At 54.4% G+C, this 23,427-nt stretch overlaps 4 protein-coding genes across 4 annotated transcripts; all 4 read left to right on the top strand.

Moving 5' to 3' along the window:
- Positions 1-1,542: 1,542 nt before the first annotated feature.
- On the top strand, positions 1,543-2,676 carry LTHEOB_8733 (4-hydroxybenzoate polyprenyl transferase; the record flags this gene model as incomplete). The annotated part of the gene is made up of 1 exon (XM_035518243.1): positions 1,543-2,676. One exon carries the CDS (start codon positions 1,543-1,545, stop codon positions 2,674-2,676), a length of 1,134 nt encoding a protein of 377 aa, XP_035370038.1.
- Positions 2,677-11,256: 8,580 nt separating this feature from the next.
- On the top strand, positions 11,257-12,912 carry LTHEOB_8732 (CFEM domain-containing protein; the record flags this gene model as incomplete). The annotated part of the gene is made up of 5 exons (XM_035518242.1): positions 11,257-11,358; positions 11,427-11,747; positions 11,808-11,844; positions 11,902-11,969; positions 12,031-12,912. The coding sequence occupies 5 exons, from the start codon at positions 11,257-11,259 to the stop codon at positions 12,910-12,912; spliced, it is 1,410 nt and encodes a 469-aa protein (XP_035370037.1).
- A 2,398-nt stretch (positions 12,913-15,310) lies between these two features.
- On the top strand, positions 15,311-17,232 carry LTHEOB_8731 (putativeflavin-containing amine oxidasedehydrogenase; the record flags this gene model as incomplete). The annotated part of the gene is made up of 3 exons (XM_035518241.1): positions 15,311-15,365; positions 15,461-16,298; positions 16,401-17,232. 3 exons carry the CDS (start codon positions 15,311-15,313, stop codon positions 17,230-17,232), a joined length of 1,725 nt encoding a protein of 574 aa, XP_035370036.1.
- Positions 17,233-18,711: 1,479 nt separating this feature from the next.
- Positions 18,712-22,623, top strand: LTHEOB_8730 (uncharacterized protein; the record flags this gene model as incomplete). The annotated part of the gene is made up of 3 exons (XM_035518240.1): positions 18,712-18,878; positions 18,928-21,581; positions 21,635-22,623. 3 exons carry the CDS (start codon positions 18,712-18,714, stop codon positions 22,621-22,623), a joined length of 3,810 nt encoding a protein of 1,269 aa, XP_035370035.1.
- Between the last annotated feature and the right edge of the window lie 804 nt (positions 22,624-23,427).

Raw genomic sequence — 23,427 nt, 5'->3', positions numbered from 1 at the left:
CCAGTCCAGGGTCCGCGGCGTAGCAGCCCATTCCACCCCCAGGAAATGATTCCGCTCGTCAACCTGCCGCCGCCGACCCGCTCATTTCGCCGTTGTTGACAGCCAACGGCCGGACCCCAGCAGCGGCATCTTCCTTTGCTTTTTCGGCTCCTGGAAAACACCACCCGGCTCTGGTGCCGCGATGCCGACTGCAAAAAGCACGCCCGCCCGATCTCCCCCGAGTTCCAGATGCCATCTCCATCGCGCTGTGGGGCGATACGCGGCTGTGGGCCCCCGCAAATGCGAGGGCAAACACCATCATCACATGGCGGCCAGAATGTGACTGAGATGTGAGAAATCGCATCACCAGCTGAGACCCGGTCGAGTCTCAGACCTATCAGGAAGAATGGGAGAGGCGGCGCGCGCTGCAAGGCGACTGGTCGGCCGCGACGTCACAGTCTTCGACGCTGCTATGCGTTGCTGCTTCATCAGACAAGAGCGAGCGTGTATGACACGTCCGTCGCACATGTGGTCCATTCTCGTCGCCGCGGCCCAGGTCGCTCGTCTTCAGATCCCGCAGCATTGATGCTCGACGGATGACGGACCATCACCCGCATGCTACCCGCCCAGTCCAGATCCCGGCCATCGCCGGCGCTTATGCTGACTGCCGCGCCGCCCGCCTACGCGCCCGTCCGCCGTTGCAAGAAATAAAAAATGGAAAAGAAAAAGAAAGGATTGCAAACGGCGCTCTATTTTTGCTGCTTCCCATTCGCCAGCCCCGGCTCCGCTCCTCCCTCCGCGAGGCCCAGCGTGCGGCCACAGCCGCGGGCCATGATGTCTCGGGCTCGTCTTGTCTCATTCCTCATTGCTGTGCGACCACGTTTTTCTCAATCGCCCGCAAAGCGCAGCTCGCTTCCCCCCATGCGGATCCTTGTGCCCCATCTCATCTGGATCTTACGCTCGCTTGCCGGATGCACCATGCCTGCGTCCGCCCGGCACCACCGTTGACGATCCATTCAAATTTTTGCTTGGAGCTGCACGCAATCTCTGCTTGACCAGATCTCCCGAAAATACCGCTGTGACGCATCACTTCCTGCGCCGCGCTTCTTGCCCACGCAAGGCACGCACCAGCCAATGCCAGTACCCCTTACTTCGATCGCCGCACGCCTCAAAGACAACATTGAGTGCACAGCGTCAGCTTTACGCGCGCCGCCCCATGCCCATTGGCCCCTGCTGACGGCCATGCTGCTGAGCCAAAACAAGGGCCAAACAACGTGTCCAGAATCGCTCACTCGAGTCCGCGCCAGAATCCAGGGCGGAGGGTCACGTAACGCCGGACTATGCCCCCGGTCATCGAGCCACAAGCCCAAGCGAACCCTTGGGTAAACAGAGTGCCGCTGCTTTTTTTTCTCGGCCCCCTTGAATCCGGAGAATGGGGCTTTGCTCTCGCAGCCCATATATGATCCAGTAGCTCCTTATCTGGAAACAGTCTCTGCATCCATACTGCTCCTCGGCCACCTTCCCACCTGCACCGCACGGTCTCAGCCCTAGCATCCCTCAGACATGGCCGACACCGACCTGTTCCTACAGCCCTCCCCACGCAAGAGGTCGTCGCAGAGCGGAACCCGCTCCCATCCCGACTCGGTCATTTCGGCACATTCGACGCCTCCAGGATCTCCCGAAAGCACCGCTGAATATTGGGACCGCTGTGTTGAGAAGATGGAGGAGAATCTCGAAAAGCGCCGCATGCGCCGCGCTGCCGCCATGAACTCACCAGACGCAAAACCTCTCTCCCGGCGCCAGACCAGAAGGATGGTCCTCGACATTATTTCGAGCTACAGCGACGACTCAACACAACTGACCCCGACCGCATCGCCCCGGGCTCCCCCTTTTGATTTTGGTTTCCCCCATGAGCGAGAAAGAGCCGATTCCGCACATGATATCGAGTCTATTGCGGAGGCCCTCGAGCTTTTCCCCAAACCCCTGGCGAGTGCGAAGAGCAGATATCATGCAAACTCCCGCTCCAGTTCATCCATCAAGGTCCAAGGGCTTCGCAAAGAAGGCCAGACGTTAGCATCACCCGTTCCGGCCAACCCCCCAACGCCACCCGCCACCGAGAAGAAGCAGCGCAAGTGCCCTCCCCGGCCACCGCGCCCCGATGAGCCATTCATCGGTCTTCCAATCACCCCCTCTCCGCATCCCAACCGCGTCGTGCGCAAGCCTATCGCGCCACACGAGCGCCGATCAGCTGCTCCTCCCAACATCAGGATAACCCCATTGGACCACACCTCACCAAGCAAGTCTACCTCGACTCTTCCCAATCTGGAACCCCAGCCCCCAGTCCAGTGTCTGGAGCTCACACCACCCACCACCCCCGTGCGGAATTCGTCACTTGCCCTGCAACAGCAGTTGATCTCTGTTTGGGAGGACGATGATGATGACGATGAGGATAAGACAGGTCTCATGGAGTATGTGCGCCGCACCTTGCAAGCCAGCAAGACTTCTTTCTCGGGGGAGCGCGATAGGGAATCAAGAGAAAGGGAGCGTGAAAGAGAGAAGGGGAGGAGGAAAGAGAGCATGGACAGCGCTCACAGCGCTGAGAAGCGCCTCGTCGTTGGACGTAGGAGGAGGAGTACTGTCCGTCAAGCAGTGATTCGCGTTTTCCGCTGTGGCGACAGCAAAGAGGAGCACCCATGATACCCACCCCTAAGACTCAATCACTTTGCCCAAAGCCTAATCCTTGTACAGCACTGTCTTCGCAGATGGTCTAATGGCACCCCCCGCCCGCAACTTCCTCATTCTTTCTTTCTTGGGAGGATAATTACTTTGGACTTCGTTGCACGCACTTTCCTCTTGGGCTCATGACATACATTCCCTACATTGGAGGACATTCCGGTACATGCTCGAGGAGAACTCGCGTCTCCGATTTATTGTCACTGGCTGGCACCTTGATTCTGTTTGGCGGCAAAAAGGGTCTTCTCACGAACATCACGGCCTTGCATTGGGAACGACATGGCGTTGTTGGTTGTCTGAATTCTGTATTGTCAGGCGGCAAGTTTTTGCGGATCGGATTCAGGCATGCACTGGACGAGGGTCCCCAAAAGTATTCTTTACGGCACGATAGACGCGACTGTACAGGTTTTCGGGCTTGCTTTTTTCTTGTTTCCCATCTCGGTGTAGAATCATTACGAAAGCCATGAATTAACTGAATGAACGCCATTCCCGTCGTCACCAATCCTACTCGCAACGCGTGATTGAGTACGTACCCCGCTCTCCCCCCTTAAACGCCAGTGCTGTTCCTTGCTGTCAAGTACAGAGGGGTGTCGCAGCCGACAACTGATCTCAATTTGTCTTGGGTAGTTGAAGCTATCATCTGGATGTAAATGTGGCATTAACAATCTCATCTGGGACGATAGCTTCCACAGCCCACAGACATTGTTCCTCGTAAAGAAAATCACTGAGGCATGATTACTCCATGCTGCGCTAGCCTTCGGCCGCAATGCCCCTCTGTACACGCAACCCCTCCTCCCTCCTCGCCTTCTATAGAAGCACATATCCCCTTCGTCATTCACTGCGCTACTACGTACCCCTCCTTTCCGCGTTCCTTTTTCTACCCCTCTCCTCTCCTGACCCTCGTTCCTTTTCCCACCCTCCCTCACTCCACACCTTGCCTGCCCCGCCCGCCCAGACTTCTTAGGCGGGCCGTCCCGCATCCAATGCTGTCTTTTTCGCCCTTACTTCCGCTCAGGCGAACGTTGCACATCACAAAGCATACGCAAGCAACACCACGTTACCCTGTCAGCAAGCAAGTGGGATTGGGCTGACCTGCTTCCCTCCTTACCTTTGGCTTGGCCGTAGCTTGGTAGGGATGCAGATGGCCTAGGCAATAATTTTTCCCGTCCCGGTTTCGAGGTGTCGGACCCTTGTTTTCTTTTCTCGAGCAAGGATTCTATTTCTGGTCCGCGGCAAGGCGGATCATCAGGTGAGTTGGACTGGGGTGACGGAACACTGCCGCGGCTACGCTAGAACATACGCCCCCCGCTTTTCCTTTTCGAACCGTGGGAAAGTGAAGGTAGGGGAGGATGCGCTAACACTGACAATTAACGGCTGTCAGGGCCAGGCAGTCCGCACGGGAGCCCTGAGACCAAGGAGCTGAAGGGGCAAAAGTGGTACGCAAGTGTTGGGGGGAACATGCATGATGGAGCGGAGGAGAGAAAAGGCCGATAACGCACCAGCTGGGCGGGCATGTTTCAGAAACGACACCGTGCAGCTGGACACGCACGCGCCGCTCGGGAGAGAAAATGGGAACTCGGAAGGAGCAGTCAATGCCTTAAAATCCGGGCGATTCGCCAACCCCATAGTTTCACTGAACGTTCAACGCCCACCTGAGCTGAGACAATCAGACTGACCGCCAGCGTAGATGATTAGGCGCCCAGCAATGTATGCTTGCAAGATGTCTGGTTTGGCGCGCGCGCGCATGGGTGTTTGATGACCTGCTTTGGACCCGCTTCCTTCACCCAGGGACCTGGTTTGTCCTGTAGCGCCTGCCGTATGTATGTATCGGATGATATGCGATGGCTTGACCGCTGCCGTCACCGCTTTAACTAGGGTGATGCTGGTTGGCTCTTACTGTTGGCCCCCTCTCATTACCCCCTTTCTCTCTGTAGAGTATTGCTCCCGAGAACACTTATCGTGGACGAGTCTGGACTGTCTATATGGGAGAAATTACTACGTCATTTCCCTGGCTGCAACCAGGTTCTCGAATGGGCGCATTCTTTTTTCGACCTGTTTGTTTGTTTATCCTTTCTTTTTCTCGGCTTTTGGGGGTTGCCGAGTCGTCGGGCTGAGTGGTGGGCTGATGGCTGGGCGCGCCACCGACGCTGCACAAAATACAAAATAACCGCGCGCGCCCCACGGGCAGAGTGTATACAAGGCTACGTGCATGCAGTTTGCGCCACGCCAATGCACAAACGCATGCATGAATGCACGCATCCTGATGCTTACCCGCCCCCCAACCATCCAGCCGCACAAAGATTTCGAATATTCTCGTCTCCTCCTTTGGGATAAGTAGGAAAATACTACGCGCCAATACTACCCCAGAGCGCTTTTCTCCTCGCTTTTTCCACCCTTTCCGACCAATCATGCCCCCATGTTCGCACCACCCAGAAACGGATGGCTTGCCTCGGCCGTCCCTCCCGAGTCCCGCTCCCGCTCCCGCTGCCGCCACTTTTTCCTAGCCACAGCTGCGCATTAAACGCTCGTTTTGATGCTACCTACTTTGACCGCAACTTCCAGCCCACCAGAGCCGACTCGCTGCCTTCTTTTCCAAGAACAGGCCGCCGTTACACTGATTCGATGAGCCTATCCAGCCGTCCAGATCAAGTTGGGAAGGAAATTGAAGCTGCGCGCCACGATGCTATTCTGGCTTTCCCCACAGCTGGACCTCGAGCCTCAGCTGAGAGAGCCCAGCCATCACCTCAATATTCCCGGGGGGCGTAGTCATTTGAGTAATTCTTTTTTGTTTCCTTCTCTTCCGGCTCTTAATTTCCCGAGACGAGGCTGGTACAGGTGGAGCAAAGGTAACGACGAACCACTCTCACGCCCTGTTCCTCGCTCTCGCCATGTGACCTTTCGTCGTGTTTTGGCTCGAACCACCATCATCCCGTCGATAACTGGTTGATACCGTGACATGTTGAGGTTGAGCTTTCCACTCCTCTGTGAGATAGCAACCAGGCAGAGCAGCACATGACCGCTGGCGCTCCCGTTCGTAGGGCAACAGTAGTACTCTGTACGACGACCGGGAAACGGGGGGGTATTGGCCTGGCGAGCCGGCCTTGCGCGCGAAAAGGCTGTGTGGGAGCCAGACGTCGCACAATGGCGTTTTTTGTGTGGCAAGTACTGGGCCGGGGTTGGACTGTGCACAGCCGCCTGGAAAGGCGTGAGGCGGAAAGGGAAATTAGTGGCGGGAGTTGTGGGGGCCGTGTGGGCGGTGAGAAAGCGGCAAACGGGATCGGGCGGGAGGCGGGCGGGGGGTGGATTGGGGGAAACCGGGGACGGGCGGATGTGCGATGAGGTGGGTGGATGATCTGAGCTGGGGGGGATCGTTCGAGCCCGGGGATTTGCAGCTGGGGCGGCGACTTCTTGGTGTTGAGGATTACTCTTTGAAATGCATGAGTCTGGACTCTGGAGTTATGCATTATCTATCCTATTGAGGATAGAGGTCGCTGCTGATGCAGTGCTTCAGCTGGGATATGCTGGAATACGCTGGAGAGGATTCGGTATTGTAAGCGTCGATCTCGCCAAAACCGGCACGACTTTATCGCGCGTGTTCTTTCGGGGATGCAGAGTGGGTGTTGGTACGACAGAGCGGAGCGGAACCCGACGCGAGAAGGTAGCAGCGGTAGGAGAGGACCTGGGAGGCAAGGGGAACGTGCTAGGGAATAATCTGCCGGGATCTAAGTCGCGGAGCGGAAGTGAGGGCAAGGCGTACGCTGTGATTGGTAGCGGAAAGAAAAAATTTTCCCGCATTCTGTGCGCACGGAAGTTGGTGATGCTCTCGAGGGATCTATTCTCCTGTTCTCTCTTTTGGTATGCCATCTCGTCATTTTCATTAAGAGAACTGTGAACACGTTCCAGCTCCCCTTAAGCCATGAGATATGCAAAAGAAATTGTTCCTACTGCATCGCAAGATCTGTCTGAGCACTCCTATTTCCTGTCATAGAGTTCTTCCCACTGCATGTACCTTTTGCCTTCTTCACCCCTCACATCCCCAATGCACGTCCCCGACCATCTTTGTCTCCCACAAACACGCGTCGACCACGCGCTATCGAACGTGTTCTTCATACCTTTTCACTTGCACGCAAAGACCTCATGGCGCACCTATGCAGGTCTCACGGCTCTCCAGACGCTGCGGGGAAACCGTTGGAGCTGCCGTGCTCTTCTGCGAGGCTCTGGAAGCACGGCAGTGCGCGGACAGCATAAGAAAAAGACGCCGAGCATGCGTTCTGCAGGAACAGAGAGCACAGCGGCGAGGTGAGGAGAGAGCGCGGCATGGCGTAGCGTGGAGGGGAATCAGTTGCACTTGAGCACAACATGGGAAAGGTATTGCATGCTGTTCGGGCGTTCCTGCATTTCCATGCTTTTTGTACCTTCTTTCAGTCAGAGATCTCTTAGGATACATGCTACGGATCTGTGGCCAATTCTTGCCAGTCTTCCCTGAGCGGCACGATGACCTCGCTCTGCAAGCTGGAAGCGGTGCCCCCGGGAGTGGACTATTTGCACTTTCCGACGACGTTGGCAAACCTTGGTAGCTCATCGTCTTGGACTTGTTTGGTGAGCCTCTCTGCAATGAGATATGGAGTGTAGGCATCATTTAAGTTGGTGGGTGTTTTGTGGGCTGACAACGGTGTTCTGTAGGTTGGTTCGAGAAGCGCGATTGTGAGGAAGAAGAGGGCGGGGGTTTCAACACAGATGCTGGAAGTTTGGCGTGTAAAATCTTTGATGACGTAGAGGGTATAGCTTTGCGGATCAACATGAACAGCGGGACTGCTCAATCCGGCTTCAAGCCAGGCTGTGTCGTAGACTTGGGGCACCCCAGCTGCAAGTGCAAATGCAAGGGTTCGTCTGTACAAACTTAGATGCAGAACATCCTTGTAGATAATCGTACTTGCTTTTGGCGTGTGGTAAAATGTGTTGTTTCTTGGGGTCAAGGATGTCGTGCAACGGGATAAGGTTCCAAACCTCAGACGGCAAAGTAGTACTATAGAAGTAGTAGTGCCAACTTCCGTCGGGAATGAAGCCCAAACAATATTTTTAGGCATTGCGGTGACTTCTGAGCATTGAGCAATGGCAGGAAATTCTGACCAATGAATGACATTGCTCGCTGTTGTCAACCGGCGGTTCAAACTTTAGAGTCTGGACGATGAGGCTGGGTATCTCATTGTCTACCCTTGGAGGCGAAGAAGCCGATGGCTGTCACACGTCCCAGGAAGATTATCAAAGACTCCCGAGTGAGTGAAAAGTCTCATAAAGATGCTACGATTCAAGAACTGGATCAGATCTTAGAGTCCATCAGGGTGACGGTTGCCTGCCATGCCTGTACAAACTTCTTTTCCGGAGACCCGCTTCAATTGACCGCCTTGGAAATCAAACCGCTGAAGATGACTCATGCTCTCAACATTTCGATACTCTTAATGTCCGAGATAGATTTCCTCATATCCATCTATAGGCGGCCACTCGATTGGCAAAGATGATCACACGGTGGAGACAGCTGTTGTTGTACAGAAGGACACCGAGACAAGATGCGCACAGACGCTGTTGCACCCAAAAGCTACTCAGAACGGACAATCATTAAACGTGGCGATCAAGCAAAGGGATTCATGAAACATAGGCCGCCTGAAGTTTCCGATGGTTCCAGTCACCGAGAAAGCAACCACACTACAATTAAGTCAATAGCCACAACAATGAGACGCCACAATATGCCACAGGTCGGGGCACATACTTTACTAGCACCATCTGTGACAGAGTTGTACTAGAAAACATTCGTTGGTCCTGGTAAAGTCACCAGCAACATCTACATTGAAATGCCGCCTTGACCGAAAAATCAGGGTGGCTGCGACAGTACTTGCTTTTAATGCAATTATCATTGTCTCATAGCGTATGTCAGGTCTTAAAAAGAATGGAAGTAAGATTTGCGTTCGATTCTCATACCTTTGAAGCGGAGACTCATTGTACAGTTAGGAAACATGTACTCAACGATCTTCAACCCTACGTCTGCACCTTGCGGAATTGCAACCACAGTTATCATTGGTTTAAGCAATAAGCTTGGTATCTCCATGAAGCCCAGCCCCACAGATTTGAATACCTTTGTTACAACACTTGTGGACAGTCGTCATTTTCACAATCAGTAGACTTCGGGTGTCACATGAAAAAAGAAAAGTACCAGGGATGTTTGAACCAGTTCATATACCCCTGAGCATATTTCAACGTCCCAATCTCTCAAAAGGCACACGTAACCTTGGCTTCCGGCAAACCGATATCTTGAAGTGGCATGTACCTCGACATCTCTCGCAGGTTTCACTCTTTGCTTTGGCAAGAGCGGACTTTGCTCCTGACCATGACATTTTACAAGGGAACGACTCAGACGCTGCACAACATTCCATGGAATTCTGATCGTTGGATATCGAAAAATCAGAATTATCTGCTTCGAACAGAGCATATTTTGTCACACCCTGAGAAGATGGTTGTGCAGGATATCCTTCTCAACCAGTCGGACACGCGAGACATTGGACAGATCCCCGGGAACATCCAACCACCCGAAAGAGATGAGATAGGCTGGGAGTCTTTTATCGGAAAACTCTCCCCAGATTGAAGTGGAGATAATGATATTGCTCCAATATTTTTACGGCGCAGCCGCAAGCTCAGGTACGGTCTTCTCACCATCAGGGTGTAGGTTCGCCATCGAGACTGGAAGAGGGAGAAACCCGACATTGATATTTCTAAAAGTAGAGTGTATATAGTGGTTGAAAAAAAACTTAGTGTAAAGGGTGAGCTCAAGAGCGGATGAAGTCAAACTCTGCTTACCCTCATGCTGGTCTACCTCGTACGGTTCTGACAAGGGAGGAAACAAGAGGCGAATCCAATTCTCACCGGAGACGCACGGACAATGAGCTGATTTGGATGGAGACTTGTAGTAGCCGATCAGTGGAATATGGCATTGGATTCGGTGAATCGGATACCCATGGCACCGGTGGTATGGATTTGCATGTGAGAGCTCACCCAACGGAAACATGAAGAAGTATTGGGGTAGTGTTCAACATGAAGCAGAGAGAAGCTATCGTTGCTGGAGAAATAGAAAAATGGAGAGAAGGAGACGCGTCAGCAAAAGCAATAGGAGATCATGAATCCTTCAGCCCCTCAGTGTAGTTGTGATGGTGCCACACTGCTGGCAATATTTCGGTTGTATCTGCAGGTACATAGCGAGGAAGAAGAAGTTCGGTACCGGGAAGCTGAGCAGTTCCATTGTCTGAATCACCGCGCGCGTCCTCCCATCTATTTGAAATGGCACACAACAACTGGAATGAGCGTAAGTAAAGCATAAAAGAGGCGTCCGGCAAGACGGGCTTGGCCAGAAAATTGCCGACTGGTGAAACTGCAGTCAGCCGGCGTAGGAGCCGACAACGGCGGCGCCACCATCGAGTTGTCATGGATCGGAGGATTCATCTCGCGTAGGCGACTGGTGATAGCGTCGCTGCGCCGCAGGGGCGAAGTAGCAGTGGGGAGAGAGCAGGACGCTGTGCCGCTTCGGGAGCGGCGAGCCGCGCGCCCCGACGCCAGCCGAGCCCAAACAGTCAAGTGCGATCGGCAACGGCATCACCTAACCTCTCGAGACTCTGCGCCGCCAGCACGCGATCCCTCTCTCATCACCCAGTCTGCCGGTTAGCCCAGGGACCTGCATCTGCCGAGCACGCACAGCAACTAAACCGAGTCATGAAACATCACCACCCTCACTGCCGACCATGAGCCGCTGTTGCAAGTCCACGCCGTTGTCGCGCACACTGGAACCGTTCGTTTCAACGGACACCAGGGAGCGGGTCTCTCCCGCCGCTTAGCCTGCGCCCTTGCGCAATTGCGGATGATTTGCTGGGCGTCGCCGCCTGGCCCCCATCCACCGATGCGCCATTTCCACTTTGGGCCAATGTCCTGCTTCATCACGAGCTCGAGCCCCGTCTGGCGCCGGCTACTAGAACGCTTTCCTGGGGGATGCGCCGTCACACTCTGCCGTTCTGTGGAGCTCCCGTCTCCATCCGCGCCACGCCTGGCTCTGTCTGTCCACTGGCCCGTCCCAGTGCTTCCTTCAGCATCCCCTTTGGTGCCAAGAGTCTGGTAGAGAATTTCTCTTGCGTAAATCCTGCCCACATGCAGCACAAGACCGCGCTGGAGCCTGCCATCCGTCAGCATGGTACCGGGTAAAGGCCTGGCCCAGACTAATGCACGTCGTCTTACCAGTCTGGCTGATCTGCCACAAATATACCCGGCTGTCTATCACTATGCCTTCCTGCTATTCCTGGCCCCAACGGCCGCCCCTACGCCATTTTCTTCCCTGCCTCTTACATACGCCCGTATCTGCTCTTCCCACGCCCGATGCGCGACCACGGCATGGATCTTCACTTTCTGGATAACATCTTGATCTGCTCTCCCACCTGACCTTCCTCCTTGCTCTCCTACTGGCTCAGTACTGTCTCTCGGGATCCCGCTACTCTTACCTTCCGCACAGCCATGCGGTTATTCTGGCTGCTGGTGCTCATCCTGAGCCCACTGCTCGCCCTGGCACAATCCAACCCTCTGGCGTCAGTCCTGGAAGCACTGCCAGCGTGCGGGGTATGTACAATAGTCACTACTTACTATACACTCTCCCATGGAAAAGCACGGCTGACCGTGGTGTTCAGAGAACATGCCTTATGTACGGCGTTCAGCAGTCGGAATGTTCCCCAACCAACGTCACATGCATCTGCACCGACGTAGCGCTGAAGAAATATGTTGAGGGTTGCGCTATGGCCGAGTGCACCATCAAGCAGGCGCTGTTCACCAAGAACGTCACTCTATCTTCCTGTGGAGCAGAGCATCGGGATAGGACGAAGCATGTCTCTTACATCGGCGTTGGTGGAGCTATTATTGCCTTGATCGCCATTGTCATGCGGCTGCTGGCACGCCTGCCTGCCTTGGGTGGAGATTTTGGGTGGGATGACGCGGTGATGCTCTTGACACTGGTGGGTTCTTTATTGTTGGTCGTGAGTGTGGTGTGGTTGCGCTAACTCTGGTCAAACCAGCCCGTCATGATACCACTTTCATCCCTTTCAGTTGTCCGTAAGTCATCCCCCGATCCATTTGCACGCTCAACAGCCGCTGACAGCTATGGGCCAGTCGCCGACTCAGGACTAGGCAAAGACATGTGGACTGTCACACCAAAAGACATCACCCACATCCTCTACGTTCGTTACCCTAAAACCCTATCTTGCCTTTCTACGGTCTTCTAACAACGCAATCCTGTAGATCTATTACTTCGACGAATCTCTCTATATTACATGCCTATCCCTCGTTAAGACCAGCATCTGCTGCTTCTATTTGCGCATCTTTCCGGACCGACGCTTCCGCATCTACGTCTACATCGTCATTTTCTTCTGCGCTTCATATGCCATCACCTTCGTCACGGCTGTCTCGCTCCAATGCAAACCCATCAACCTCGCCTGGAAGCACTGGGACGGTGAACACCACGGCTCCTGCATCAGCATGAACGCTTTAGGATGGTCTTCTGCAGCCGCCAACATCGCGCTCGACATCGTCGTCATCACATTACCCCTACCGCAAGTCCTAAAACTCGTGCTCAGCGCCCGGAAGAAGTTCCACGTCATGTGCATGTTCTCCGTCGGATTGTTCGTCACCGTGGTGTCGATGTTGCGTCTCAAGTGGATGATCCAGTTCGCCAACAGTCAGAACGTAACGTGGGACTATGTTCCCATTGGCTATTGGTCTACCATCGAGGTCCATGCAGGCATTTTGTGCGCCTGTCTGCCCGCCGTGCGCGCACTGGTGTACAAGTGCTTCCCACGCTTGCGCGAGCGCGGTTCCTCTCGTAGCGGGAAGTATGGGGGCGGGAACAGTTACTTTGGGAACGGGATGAGCGGCAGTAGAGGCGGTGCGATCGATACAAGCACGAGTATTGTGCAGAGGGTGAGCAAGGCAGGAGAGGAGTGGGTTAAGTTGGATGAGGTGGAGAGCTCGGAGAGAGGATATAGCACCGGGGGCAAAATGGGGAGCGTGAGTACGATAGGGGAAGATGGGGGCTATTACGGTGGGAAAGGTGGAGGCGGAGTAGCGGATGTTGGAAAACCCCCAGGCGTTATGGTGAGTGCGAGATGTTACCATGCTATTTGAAAGCATATAATAGTTACAGGGCGGCTTTTTTTCTTTTGTGGAGTTGTTACGAAAAAAAAATCTAATGAAGGCGTGGTGTTCCAACGGGCGGCTCCATCTTTGCTTTAAGATTCGGGAAGGAAAAGAGTATCTTGGATAGCATCTACATAGAGCTGTAACATAAGCCAGCAAGTATGATGTCTACGATTGACGTTGTCAGGAAGCATTCATTCACACAATTGTGGAGTGACTCAACCCACACCATCTGCGGCTTTCACATGCCAGCAGTAGAGATGACTGGGAACTAGACCTTTTGCCCTTTCAGGGAACATTGGGGCGGGCGATTTGGGGCCCACATTTAGTAGGGCTTACGCGTTGTGTTCCTTTTTCTCAGGTGTCCTGGATACCGAACCCCTTTCGGAGGGATGGACCGGGAAATTCGGATTTTTGTGGGTGGCTGGCTGATTGATGGAAAGTTCGGAAGGACGAGACGGGGGCGCGGACCTTCCTATTCGGGTTACAACGCCGGTAGATTTCGAAGCTTGACGTTTGGGAGAAAATGCAACGTTTCACCCTGTAGGAACGCGTCGATCGCCTTTTTTCTTGCGTGGGCGAGAGGGGTCGATGGCACCGTCGTCGGAGAGATCCGACGAGCAGGGGCGGCTGACTGCGGCGGGCTCCATGGTGGGTTTGCGTGCTTAGGAACAAGGTTTCGATCGATGGATGCATTGGAATCTGCCGTGATTGATAGAGGATGGTATTGCATAATGCAGGAGCTATTTTCCCTTGAGGCAGCTGGTGTGAAGCAGCTCATGTATAAAGTGGAGCAAAGGGTTCGCGGGTGATGTTGCCTGCGTAGACATGATGCTAATTAGGTCGGTTTGATTGGCTGGACGTCGGACCCTAAACCCAGCTGCAGAACTGTGCCGCAAAATGCTAGTGTAAAGTTTCCCTTTTCATAAAAAGCCTCGATTCTGACCTATAATACCACGAGAATGAGCATGGCCCCTTTATTCTGACCTATAGTATCACCAGAGTAAGCCCAAGCAGCTTTCCCATTGGTCCCTATTATCTTCGCGCCAGCATCCCGTCGAAGAGGGGACTGGAAGATGCCGTGTGGCTATTTGTAGCCGTGGATGGGAAGTACGGTTCGTGCCCTAATAAATACATGGATATGATGAGCAGGTCATGAGGCGCGTTTTGGCTACCGAAGCGCGACTCAAGAGACGTAGACATAGCATTAGGATAAAACCTGGAAATGCGCTTGGTCTTGTGACCCTAAAATATGCTACAGGAGTCCTCGTGTTGTGGCATAGCCCGTGCTTTTCGGTGGGTTTTGCGGGTTCTGTTGCTTAAATTCGAGCAGCTGGGCAGTCTACCAACTTCGACACTTTATTCGCACTAGAATTTCAGTCATGCTTATTTATTAGCACAAGATTCTGGAACAATCTTCATTCACTTATTTCAATGCTCAAAGTAGTTCAACTACACCTTAACAAAGAAGTAGAAGGCATTGATAGGCAGCCAACCGGCGCGAATATGGGTGCTGCCAAGTCACCCAGGTCAATTCTGGTGGTATCAGTATATATCATCCAGTTAGCTTTACTTAATATAACTAGTAGCCGCTGCGGAGTTACTTAGCACAGGTGATCTGTAGGTGGGTGCGGCACACTCGAGGTCATGCCTGGTTGTTCTTTGTTGCAGGTCCTCGGATTCAATCCAAGCACATCAAAAACAACAGTACTATAAGCAAAGGCTTTTAGTATGCCATTGAGGACGATAGCGCTGTTCTTGATATTTGGACGGATTTTCCTGGCGGGGGGTCTAGATCGCTAGAAGAATAGCGCGCGGCGTTCGTTCGAGACCACGCCAGGGCGACGCTTGACGTCATCATCTCCTTCCAAAACTTTCATCCCAAGCAACACAAACATTTCCAACTTGCTCATGGAGTAGACCACGTATCAATGCCCCTTGTACGCGAGTCTTTAGATCCTTCCCTGCTTGTGATGCAAGCTCCGGGACTAAGCGGTTGGCATTCTTTCAAATCTGGCATTGTTGCTTGGAGATCGATCCCCAAGATCGGCGCCTTACCTGTTGCAGCCGTTCTTGACTACTATTGTCCTCAGCTCCCATTCCTCCCGGCGCTCGAGAAGGTCAGTCATGACGCAAAGGAAAGGAACTGGAAGGCCTGTCGCGGCGCGCATCACGCGCTCTCGACAGCGAGACAAAACTGGCGGCAAGTTCGCTTCCATCTCCGCATACCTACATCCCTTGATTTTTCTGTACCTTGTTGCACGAGAACGACGTCTTCCGCAGGCTGTGAGGTCTACGGAGCGGATTTCCGTCAACCACGAGGAACGCTCTTGTTTCATCGATGCCTGCTTCTGGGGCGTCACCACCGCTGCTGCCAACCACGAACATGGCGAATAAGGAGGGCAAGAAAAAAGTGCTGGTGGTTGGAGCCGGAGCAGCTGGTACGCGCAGTCACAATTGCACATTTAGCTTCCCTCAATTGCAATCACATCTCTTGCAGGGCATTGGCTAGCATGACACTGACACACTGCCCTAGGAATGTCCTGCGCCTATCACCTCTCACAACACCCGGACAAATTCGACGTCACCCTCATCGACAGCGTGTCATACTGCGGCGGGCAAGCCTTCTCGATCCCCATCGACGCGCAAAAGCACGGCGCGTCATGGCTGAACCAGGGCGTGCAGGGCGGGTCGTACATCTTCCACCACACGCTCACCATGTTCGCGCGGCAGGGCCACGCCGCGAACCCGGTGAACCTGCACGTCTCGTTCGGCAAGGGCGACACCTTCTGGACGAACGTGTACCCGACCAAGCTGCTGAAGCGGCACCAGAAGGAGGTCAAGCGCTTCGCGCGTATGCTGGGCATCGTGCGCGCGCTCGAGCTCGTCTTCGCCCTGCTGCCCATCAAGATCCTCATGAAGCTGTTTCGCTTCTCGTACGAGTTCGCCAATGCCGTCGCACTGCCCATGGTTGCCCTGTTCCTCGGAACTGGTAACTATACGCCTGACGTGCCTAGTATAATCCTCGAGCGCCTTTGCACTAGTCCCACGTACGGCATGTGGTTCCCGCCCGACGATAAGAGCATTGCGAGTAACGAGCCGCCCATGGTCGTGTTCCCGAACTTTGGTGTCTTCTACGAGGACTGGCGGAAGGACCTGGTGAAGCGTGGCGTTGAGGTGAGATTGGCGACGGAGCTGACGCAGGTCGTGCGCCGCGACAAAAAGGGCGTCGTGGTGAAGACCATCAAGCGCACACCCGCGCCGGATGGTCATAATCCGGCGAGCGCATGGGCGCCGGAAGATCCGACGAGCAACGCGGATGCCGGTGCCGAGGAGACGGAGGAACGGTACGATGAGTTGGTGCTGTGCTGCCTGTACGTCATGTCGCGAGCCTCACTTTTGATTGAGATTTCCCCGTTGGGGAGAAAGGGTCTTGAGAAGAACTGTGCACACGCTAACTGTTAGTCTTTCATCAGAGCCGATACGGCCAAACGCCTGCTCGGCAAGACGGCATCGTGGCGCGAACGGCGCGTGCTCGGCGCGGCAAAGTTCTCCGACGACATCACCATTACGCACTCCGATGCCGACTACATGCGCCGCCACTACGAGAACGGGTTCAACCCGGAGCAGGCCGTGTCGAGCCTGAGCGGTGTCGACATGACGGAGAGGTGCGAGCATGCGAAGAAGAGCTTCAAGCCCATGTACTACATCAAGCCCTACGAGCAGGACATGACCAAGCTCGAGATGTGCTTCGACTGCACCAACTATCAGGCCCAGTTTCCGCCCGATGTTGACTTTGACGACCACGTCTTTCAGACCATCTTCCTGAACAAAAAGCGGGACGGCCACCTTTGGACGGACGGTGAAATTGATGAGTCGAAGATCATTAGGAAGGACTGGTGGCATCAGCTTTGCCACTCGTGGACCCACTACGCCTTCGTCGTGCCGTGGATGTGGTTGCTGCAGGGCCGTCGCCGCACCCGCTTCGCCTCGTCCTGGACCATGATTAACGCCCACGAGGTCGCCATCATGAGCGGTATCGCCGCCGCGGTTGACCTGGGCGCGAAGTATCCCGAGGATCTAGAAAGAGACAAATTCGCGCTGTTGTGCTTTAGGCTGTACTATCTGCTCGTGTACGGCAGGTGGTATAGTAGGAAAGCGGTGAAAAAGGGCGAGGGCCAGGATTGGGCGTCGGGGCTCTATGGCAGTGTGTACAAGGGACCGGGTGTTGTTGAGGAGGAAAGGTTGATGTGGAAAGAGGAGGTAAAGAGGGGAAATTCGCTGGAAGCGAAACGCAATCGAGAGTAACAACGCATGGAAAGCGAGAAGATGACAGTAAATGAAATAAGCAGTGATACCTGTGGGTCTAGCCTTATGCAAATTCTGTATAGATGTGTGAGCCGGCAACGTTACCTTGCGAGCCTGAATGAAAAGCGGTGAACACTACAAGTAGTGATCCTTGGGCTGGTTATGTCATTTTCAGGAGGATAGTATGCGATTTACTGGACACGCACGCATCTCTGGCCGGGGAGGCGAGGCGTATGACGTGCATCGCAATCTCGCCAGATCGAGCTCGGCCCGGGTGAGCCGAGAAAGCACGATGGAAAAGGGGTGATGGCAGGCGAGGAAACATCCCATGCGACCCCCGCAGTACTGGGGATGTTTTGCGTTGATGATGACGGAAGAAAGGGGTGCCGACAGCGGCATGAAAGGGTTGTTGATGGAACGCTAAGGTAGGGCCCGAACCGCGATCCAGGGCCAACGGGCGAGACGGCAAGTGAGTCAGGTTAATGTTCTTGCAAGGGCAAACGGCTCTCTTCTTGTTGTGATTGCTTTGTTGCGACGACGCCTGGGCCTGTGAGAACGGTGAGGGGCCAGTTGTGGCGCTGCTGACTGTGGAGGTGGCGCAGTTTCTTGAGCAAACCTGCTTCAACCATCGCCTGTCAGCAGGGATTGGCGTTCCGGCGGGTCGCAGGATGCAGATTTGCGAGGGGCTGCGAGATCTGTCACGATCTCTCTCGTATCTTCTCCCCAGCTTCGGCGGTGACAACGGCGGCTGGCAAGCGATTCAGCCGTCGGGCCAGTACAGTAGCAAATGCGTATTCGTTTGCGTGGTGCCGAAGGATGTTGTGGTGGCGCAGGTTGGACTTAGCCGGATGTGGATCGGCACGACAAATGGAGATATCGCGTGGGCTTGCACGACGTAAGGAGAGGGGATGCGCTGGCTGGTTGCCGTTGTACCGACGTCGATGATGACAGCAAGGTGTGTTCAGCGCAATGGATCAGCACCCGGTGGCGGAGCAGCGGTCATTAGAGTTGGTGTTCCCCCCCATGCGGCGATCACGCAGCGCTGGCAGTGTTTCGGGAAGGGCCTGTCGCAAGGAGCCACTGGCTCAGAGCCGCCCTCGCGCGGCCCTGGGCGCCTGTTGTCGCAGCGCGCGCGCAACCGTGTTCTGCTGGAGATCTGGCGGCGAAGCGCTGAGTTGGCGCCGAGCGCGCAAGCGGGCTTGTCGTTCAGCTCATTGGTGACGTCGAAGGCTCAAGCCGGCCAAGGGTCCACTCTTGTTTGGCCTTGCGCACGGCTCTGCACCGGCCGCAGTCGCCGCCCACTAAACCCGCCCTCCGCTGCACAACTGCTCATCCCGCGGACTGGGCACACCGCGCCACTCCCTTCACCACTCTACCCTTCCACTGCTGCCCTCGCTCCTCCGCTCCACCACTTTCTCGACCCGCTTCCTACCACCTACCACCTATGCATCTCACGAGCGCATAGCAGCGCCCGCAGCCATGTCTTTATTCTCCAATCTCACCGGCGACCCAAATGCCGGTAAGGCCACCAGCAGTGAGGGCATGTCCTTCAACCAGCTGATGGCCTCGCTGGCCACCGGCATGGCCTTCTTCGGCGCCTTCTTCTGGACCTTCTACCTAATGCGCCAAAAATACCGTCGCATCTAGTGCGTCTCCTATTCCCCACTACTGATGCCCACTCTAACGTCTTCGAAGCGCTCCCACCACCTACCTCGTGCCCGAACGCCAGCGCTTCGACCCTCCGCCCCACGGCTGGTTTACCTGGATCAAGCCCGTCTTTGAAACCAAGCGCAAGCCTTTTGTCGAAAAATGCGGTCTCGATGCCTACTGCTTCGTGCGCCTCCTCTTCATGGAGATCAAGATATTCTTGCCGCTCATGGTCGTCGTCCTGCCCGTTATCATTCCGCTCAATATTGCTGGCGTCGACAACCCGGAGAATAGCGGCCTCGACGAGTATGGCTGGGGAAATCTTGGCCAGACGCACACCAACCGCTACACGGGACATCTTGTTATGGCTGTCGTTGTCTTGATCTGGGTCTGCTACGTCTTCTACACCGAGTTGCTCAACTACATCCAGGAACGTCAGCGCTGGATGACCTCGCCTTCTCACCGCATTCGCGCATCGGCCACTACCGTGCTCGTCAGCAACATCCCTGACAAGTGGTGCAATGTCGACGCCCTTGATGCCCTGTTTGACGCCTTTCCCGGTGGCATCCGCAATATTTGGATTAACCGTGACTATGGAGATCTCCTGGACAAGAAGAACAAACAGTTGGAAATTGCCAGGATTCTGGAATCGGCTGAGACGGCCTTGATCCGTAACTGCAAACGCAAAGCCCTGCAGATGCGCAAGAGGGAAGAGAAGATGAAAGGCAGAAAGAAAACACAGGCAGAGAGAGATGCTGATGACGCCCACGACCAACAAACCGCCGAGGCCATGGCAAACGATGCTGGTCTTACCGTCAACAGCCCCAACATTCCTCATGATATCGACGAGGAGCTTGACCAGGCCATGGAGACTCAGGAAGACGCCAAATCCACGAAGTCTGAAAAACGGGGCAGATTGCCAATCCCCTTTGGTCAAGGTTTGCAGGCTGTTGGCCGTGGGTTCGGCGCTGTTGGACATGGAATCGGCCGCGGATTCAACGCTGTTGGTCATGGAATGGAGAAATTCGGCCAGGAAACTACCGACGGTGTTGTGAAGGGCTTTGGAAGGGCTAAATATGGTCTTGACAAGAGCTTCAGCGCCGCAAACCCGGTTGGATACGTTCCAGACTTGGATGGCGAAGATGAAGGATCATCAGACTACCCCACTGGTGCTGGACACCTTGGTCCCTTCAGAGACCACCTCAAGCGTGTCGGAACGGCGCCCGAGAAGAGCAGCGCAGCCAGAAGTCCTCGCCCCAACCGTGACTATCTCCACAGAGGCTCCGATGGAAAGCGTGTTTCGGCGAATGGTTCTCCTTACATACAAGCGGGCATGCACTCTTCTCCAGACGTCTCTCGGTCTCGTGTGCGTACTACCAAGACGGAACCGACGATTCGGGAAGACAAGGAGAAGGAGAAGGATGATAGCGAGCTTCACCACATGAACCCCCTGCGCCTGTTCCGGAGAAATAGCGCTTTCCCCAGCCCAGAACCTTTCCAGCGCGAATCTGACGAATACCCACTGAATCAGTCTATCCCTCAACTGGACTCAACCGAAGAGGAACGCCCTACACCTACCGAGGATGCCAAAGGCGTGGTAACAGAGGAAGAGAAGGAGAAACGACACAGGGACAAATACGCGAAGAAGCCCCCGATCATTGACTGGGAAAAATACAGAACCGAGCTTGAACGGGAGAAGGCAGAAGGCGAGTGGACCAAGTACCTGAAGCCGAACCAACGTGAGACGATGAGACTATCTCTCTTCCCTCGCTGCAACTGGTGGTGGAAAATCTGGCCAACGTGGTGGTTCTCTCTCGGTGCTAAGGTTGATGTTATTGTCTACTGCCGGCTGCAACTGATCGAGCTGAACAAGGAAATCGAGGAAGATGAGAAAAACCTGGAGAAGTTTCCTCTCATGAACTCGGCCTTCATTCAGTTCAACCATCAGGTGGCAGCTCACATGGCTTGCCAGTCCATCACGCATCACAGGCCGAAGAACATGGGACCTCGCATCCTCGAAATCGACCCGAAGGATGTCATCTGGGATAATCTCTCAACACCCTGGTGGACTGCATACCTGAAGACGACGCTTGTCATCGCTATCGTCATTGGAATCGTAATCCTTTGGGCTTTCCCCATGGCCTTCGTCGGTTTGTTGTCTCAGCTCGACAGTATCGCAACTACCGTGAAATGGCTCCACTGGGTGGCCGATCTGCCAAAGTGGGTGAAGTCTCTCGCTCAGGGTGCCCTGCCTCCAGCTCTTCAGGCAGTTCTTCTGCTCATCCTTCCTATGATTATTCGCCTTCTTGTGAATTTCTCGGGCGTTTTCACAGGCGTCGAATCCGAGCTGGAGACCCAAGGCTACTGGTTCATCTTCCTATTCGTACAAGTCTTCCTTGTCGTTACCCTCAGTTCCGGTATCACGACCACGATCGATCAAATTCTGAACTCGCCATTGGATGTTCCGCAGATTCTGGCCGAGAACCTACCCAAAGGTGCCAACTACTTCTTCTCGTACCTCTTGCTGCAAGCTCTCTACGGTTCTGCACAACAGCTGGTTCAACTGCCTCAGCTATTCATGTGGTTCGTCATGGGCAAGATTCTTGATGACACGGCTCGAGCGAAGTTCAACAGGCAGAAGACACTCCCCAACACCATGTGGGGTACTCTCTTCCCTGTGCACACGAACTTCTGTTGCATTGGTAAGCTTAAGCCTCCAGCTTTTATATGATCTGAATCGCTAATACATGAGCAGTCATCATCTACTCTATCATCACCCCGTTCATGCTTATCTTCGGAACGTTTGTCGCCGCTCTGTTCTGGGTTGTCTATCGCTACAACTCGTTCTACGTGCTCCGCTGGAACATCGACAGCGGCGGCCTTTACTTTCCCCGTGCTGTGAACCAGATGTTCACGGGCTTGTATGTCATGCAACTGTGTCACATCGGCTTGTTCTTCCTGGTCCGTGACCAGAAGAACAGAGTGGTTTGTGCTCCGCATGCGATTGTCATGATCGTGACTTTGATTTTGACGGTCATCTACCAATACATGCTGAACAAGTCATTGGGGCCGCTTTTCAAGTTCGTCCCCATTACTATGGAGGACGAAGCACAGGAACGCCAGGAAGCGTTCGAGGCTGCGTTGGCCAGGAAGTGGGAGGAACTCGAGGCGGAGGAAAACGGCACACACGCAGAGTCCAGCACCACCTCATTGGGCGGCGAGAAGAACAGCGCCATCGAACTCCAGGACATGGAAAAGCAGAGGCCTCCGCCGTCGCGCCGCATGACCGGCCTGACTGGTATCACCAAAGCCTCGACCACGACATCCGCCGACAGCCGTCCCAAGCGCATGAGCAGGCACCACCACCGCAACACGTTGCACGAGCAACAGAAGCCGGCCGACCCGGAAATCGCCAAGACGCCGCAGACATCGGGATACCTGTTCGAGGGGTACCACGACGAATTGGAGGACCTGACGCCGGACGAGCGTGACGTACTGGTGCGCAAGGCGTTCGAGCACGAGGCGCTGCGTATGACGAAGCCCTGCATCTGGATCCCGCGTGACGAGTTCGGCGTGTCGGACGACGAGATTCGGCACACGGCCGCGCTCAGTGACACGCTGCCCGACGAGGACTGGGGTATCTGGATCACCAACCAGTACACGGCTCTGGATGCGAAGTCGAGGGTTATCTTCAGGAGGCCGCCGCCTGACTTCAACTCGGCCGAGGAGTTCATGCAGTTGTAGTTTTATTGGAATGTAAGAGTAGACTTAGGAGAGGGGGTTGGCTTCATTGCTTTTGGGAGGGTTTGACTGCTTTTATCATTCTTTGCTATATGGGTTTTTTCAATTCGGCATTAGCGAGGCGTTTGTTTAAGGAAACATGGGAAGGGCGGGAGTCTTGAGTTTCTTCACTTTTTTTTTCATTTTCACTTGTCATCACGGCAAAAAAGACTCGTCTTGCTATCATCGATGAGCTGGAGCAAGACCAAAATGACCACGAAGGGGCGCTGGGCGTCATGTCAAACTCGGCGGGCAAATAGAAAAAAGGACAGCGGGTGGTGCTGGTGCCATGCGAACGAGTCTTATGAACCTAGATTTCCTCAATCTCAGTCCTTGTCTATTGCCATTGCTCGAGTTTTCTTTCCTTTTTATTTCCTATATCTTGGGGGGTTTGAAACATTGTTCTTTGTAATACATAGCGGGAGTACGTCTTGTAAGATAGACATTCTTGGAGTCTGGGTAAAGAGAGGGTTGGTTGGAGTTTCGAGAGGAGAGAAATTGCCAGCGTGGATGGGAGGGAGGTAGTGTGCTTGGAAACAAGAAATATCCGAGAATGTATTGGATTGCTGTTCAACGTTGCGATGTTTATGAGTGTTCTGATTGTGCGAATGAGCTCGGAGTAAAGTGCTCGGGGTACCTAGGGAAAGTCGGATGTCCGAGGGGAGGAGCGCAGTCGCTCTAAAGAAAGCGTGGCTGAGCATCAAGTGTGCAGGGACTACAATCCTTTAGTGAGTCACTGGGGACTGTGCTCCCCCCCAACAGCCACTT

Source organism: Lasiodiplodia theobromae, assembly GCF_012971845.1.
Source record: "Lasiodiplodia theobromae strain AM2As chromosome Unknown scaffold_28, whole genome shotgun sequence".
NCBI lineage: Eukaryota > Fungi > Ascomycota > Dothideomycetes > Botryosphaeriales > Botryosphaeriaceae > Lasiodiplodia > Lasiodiplodia theobromae.
Note: the sequence above shows the minus strand (reverse complement) of the source record. Positions and strands in the feature narration are given on the sequence as shown.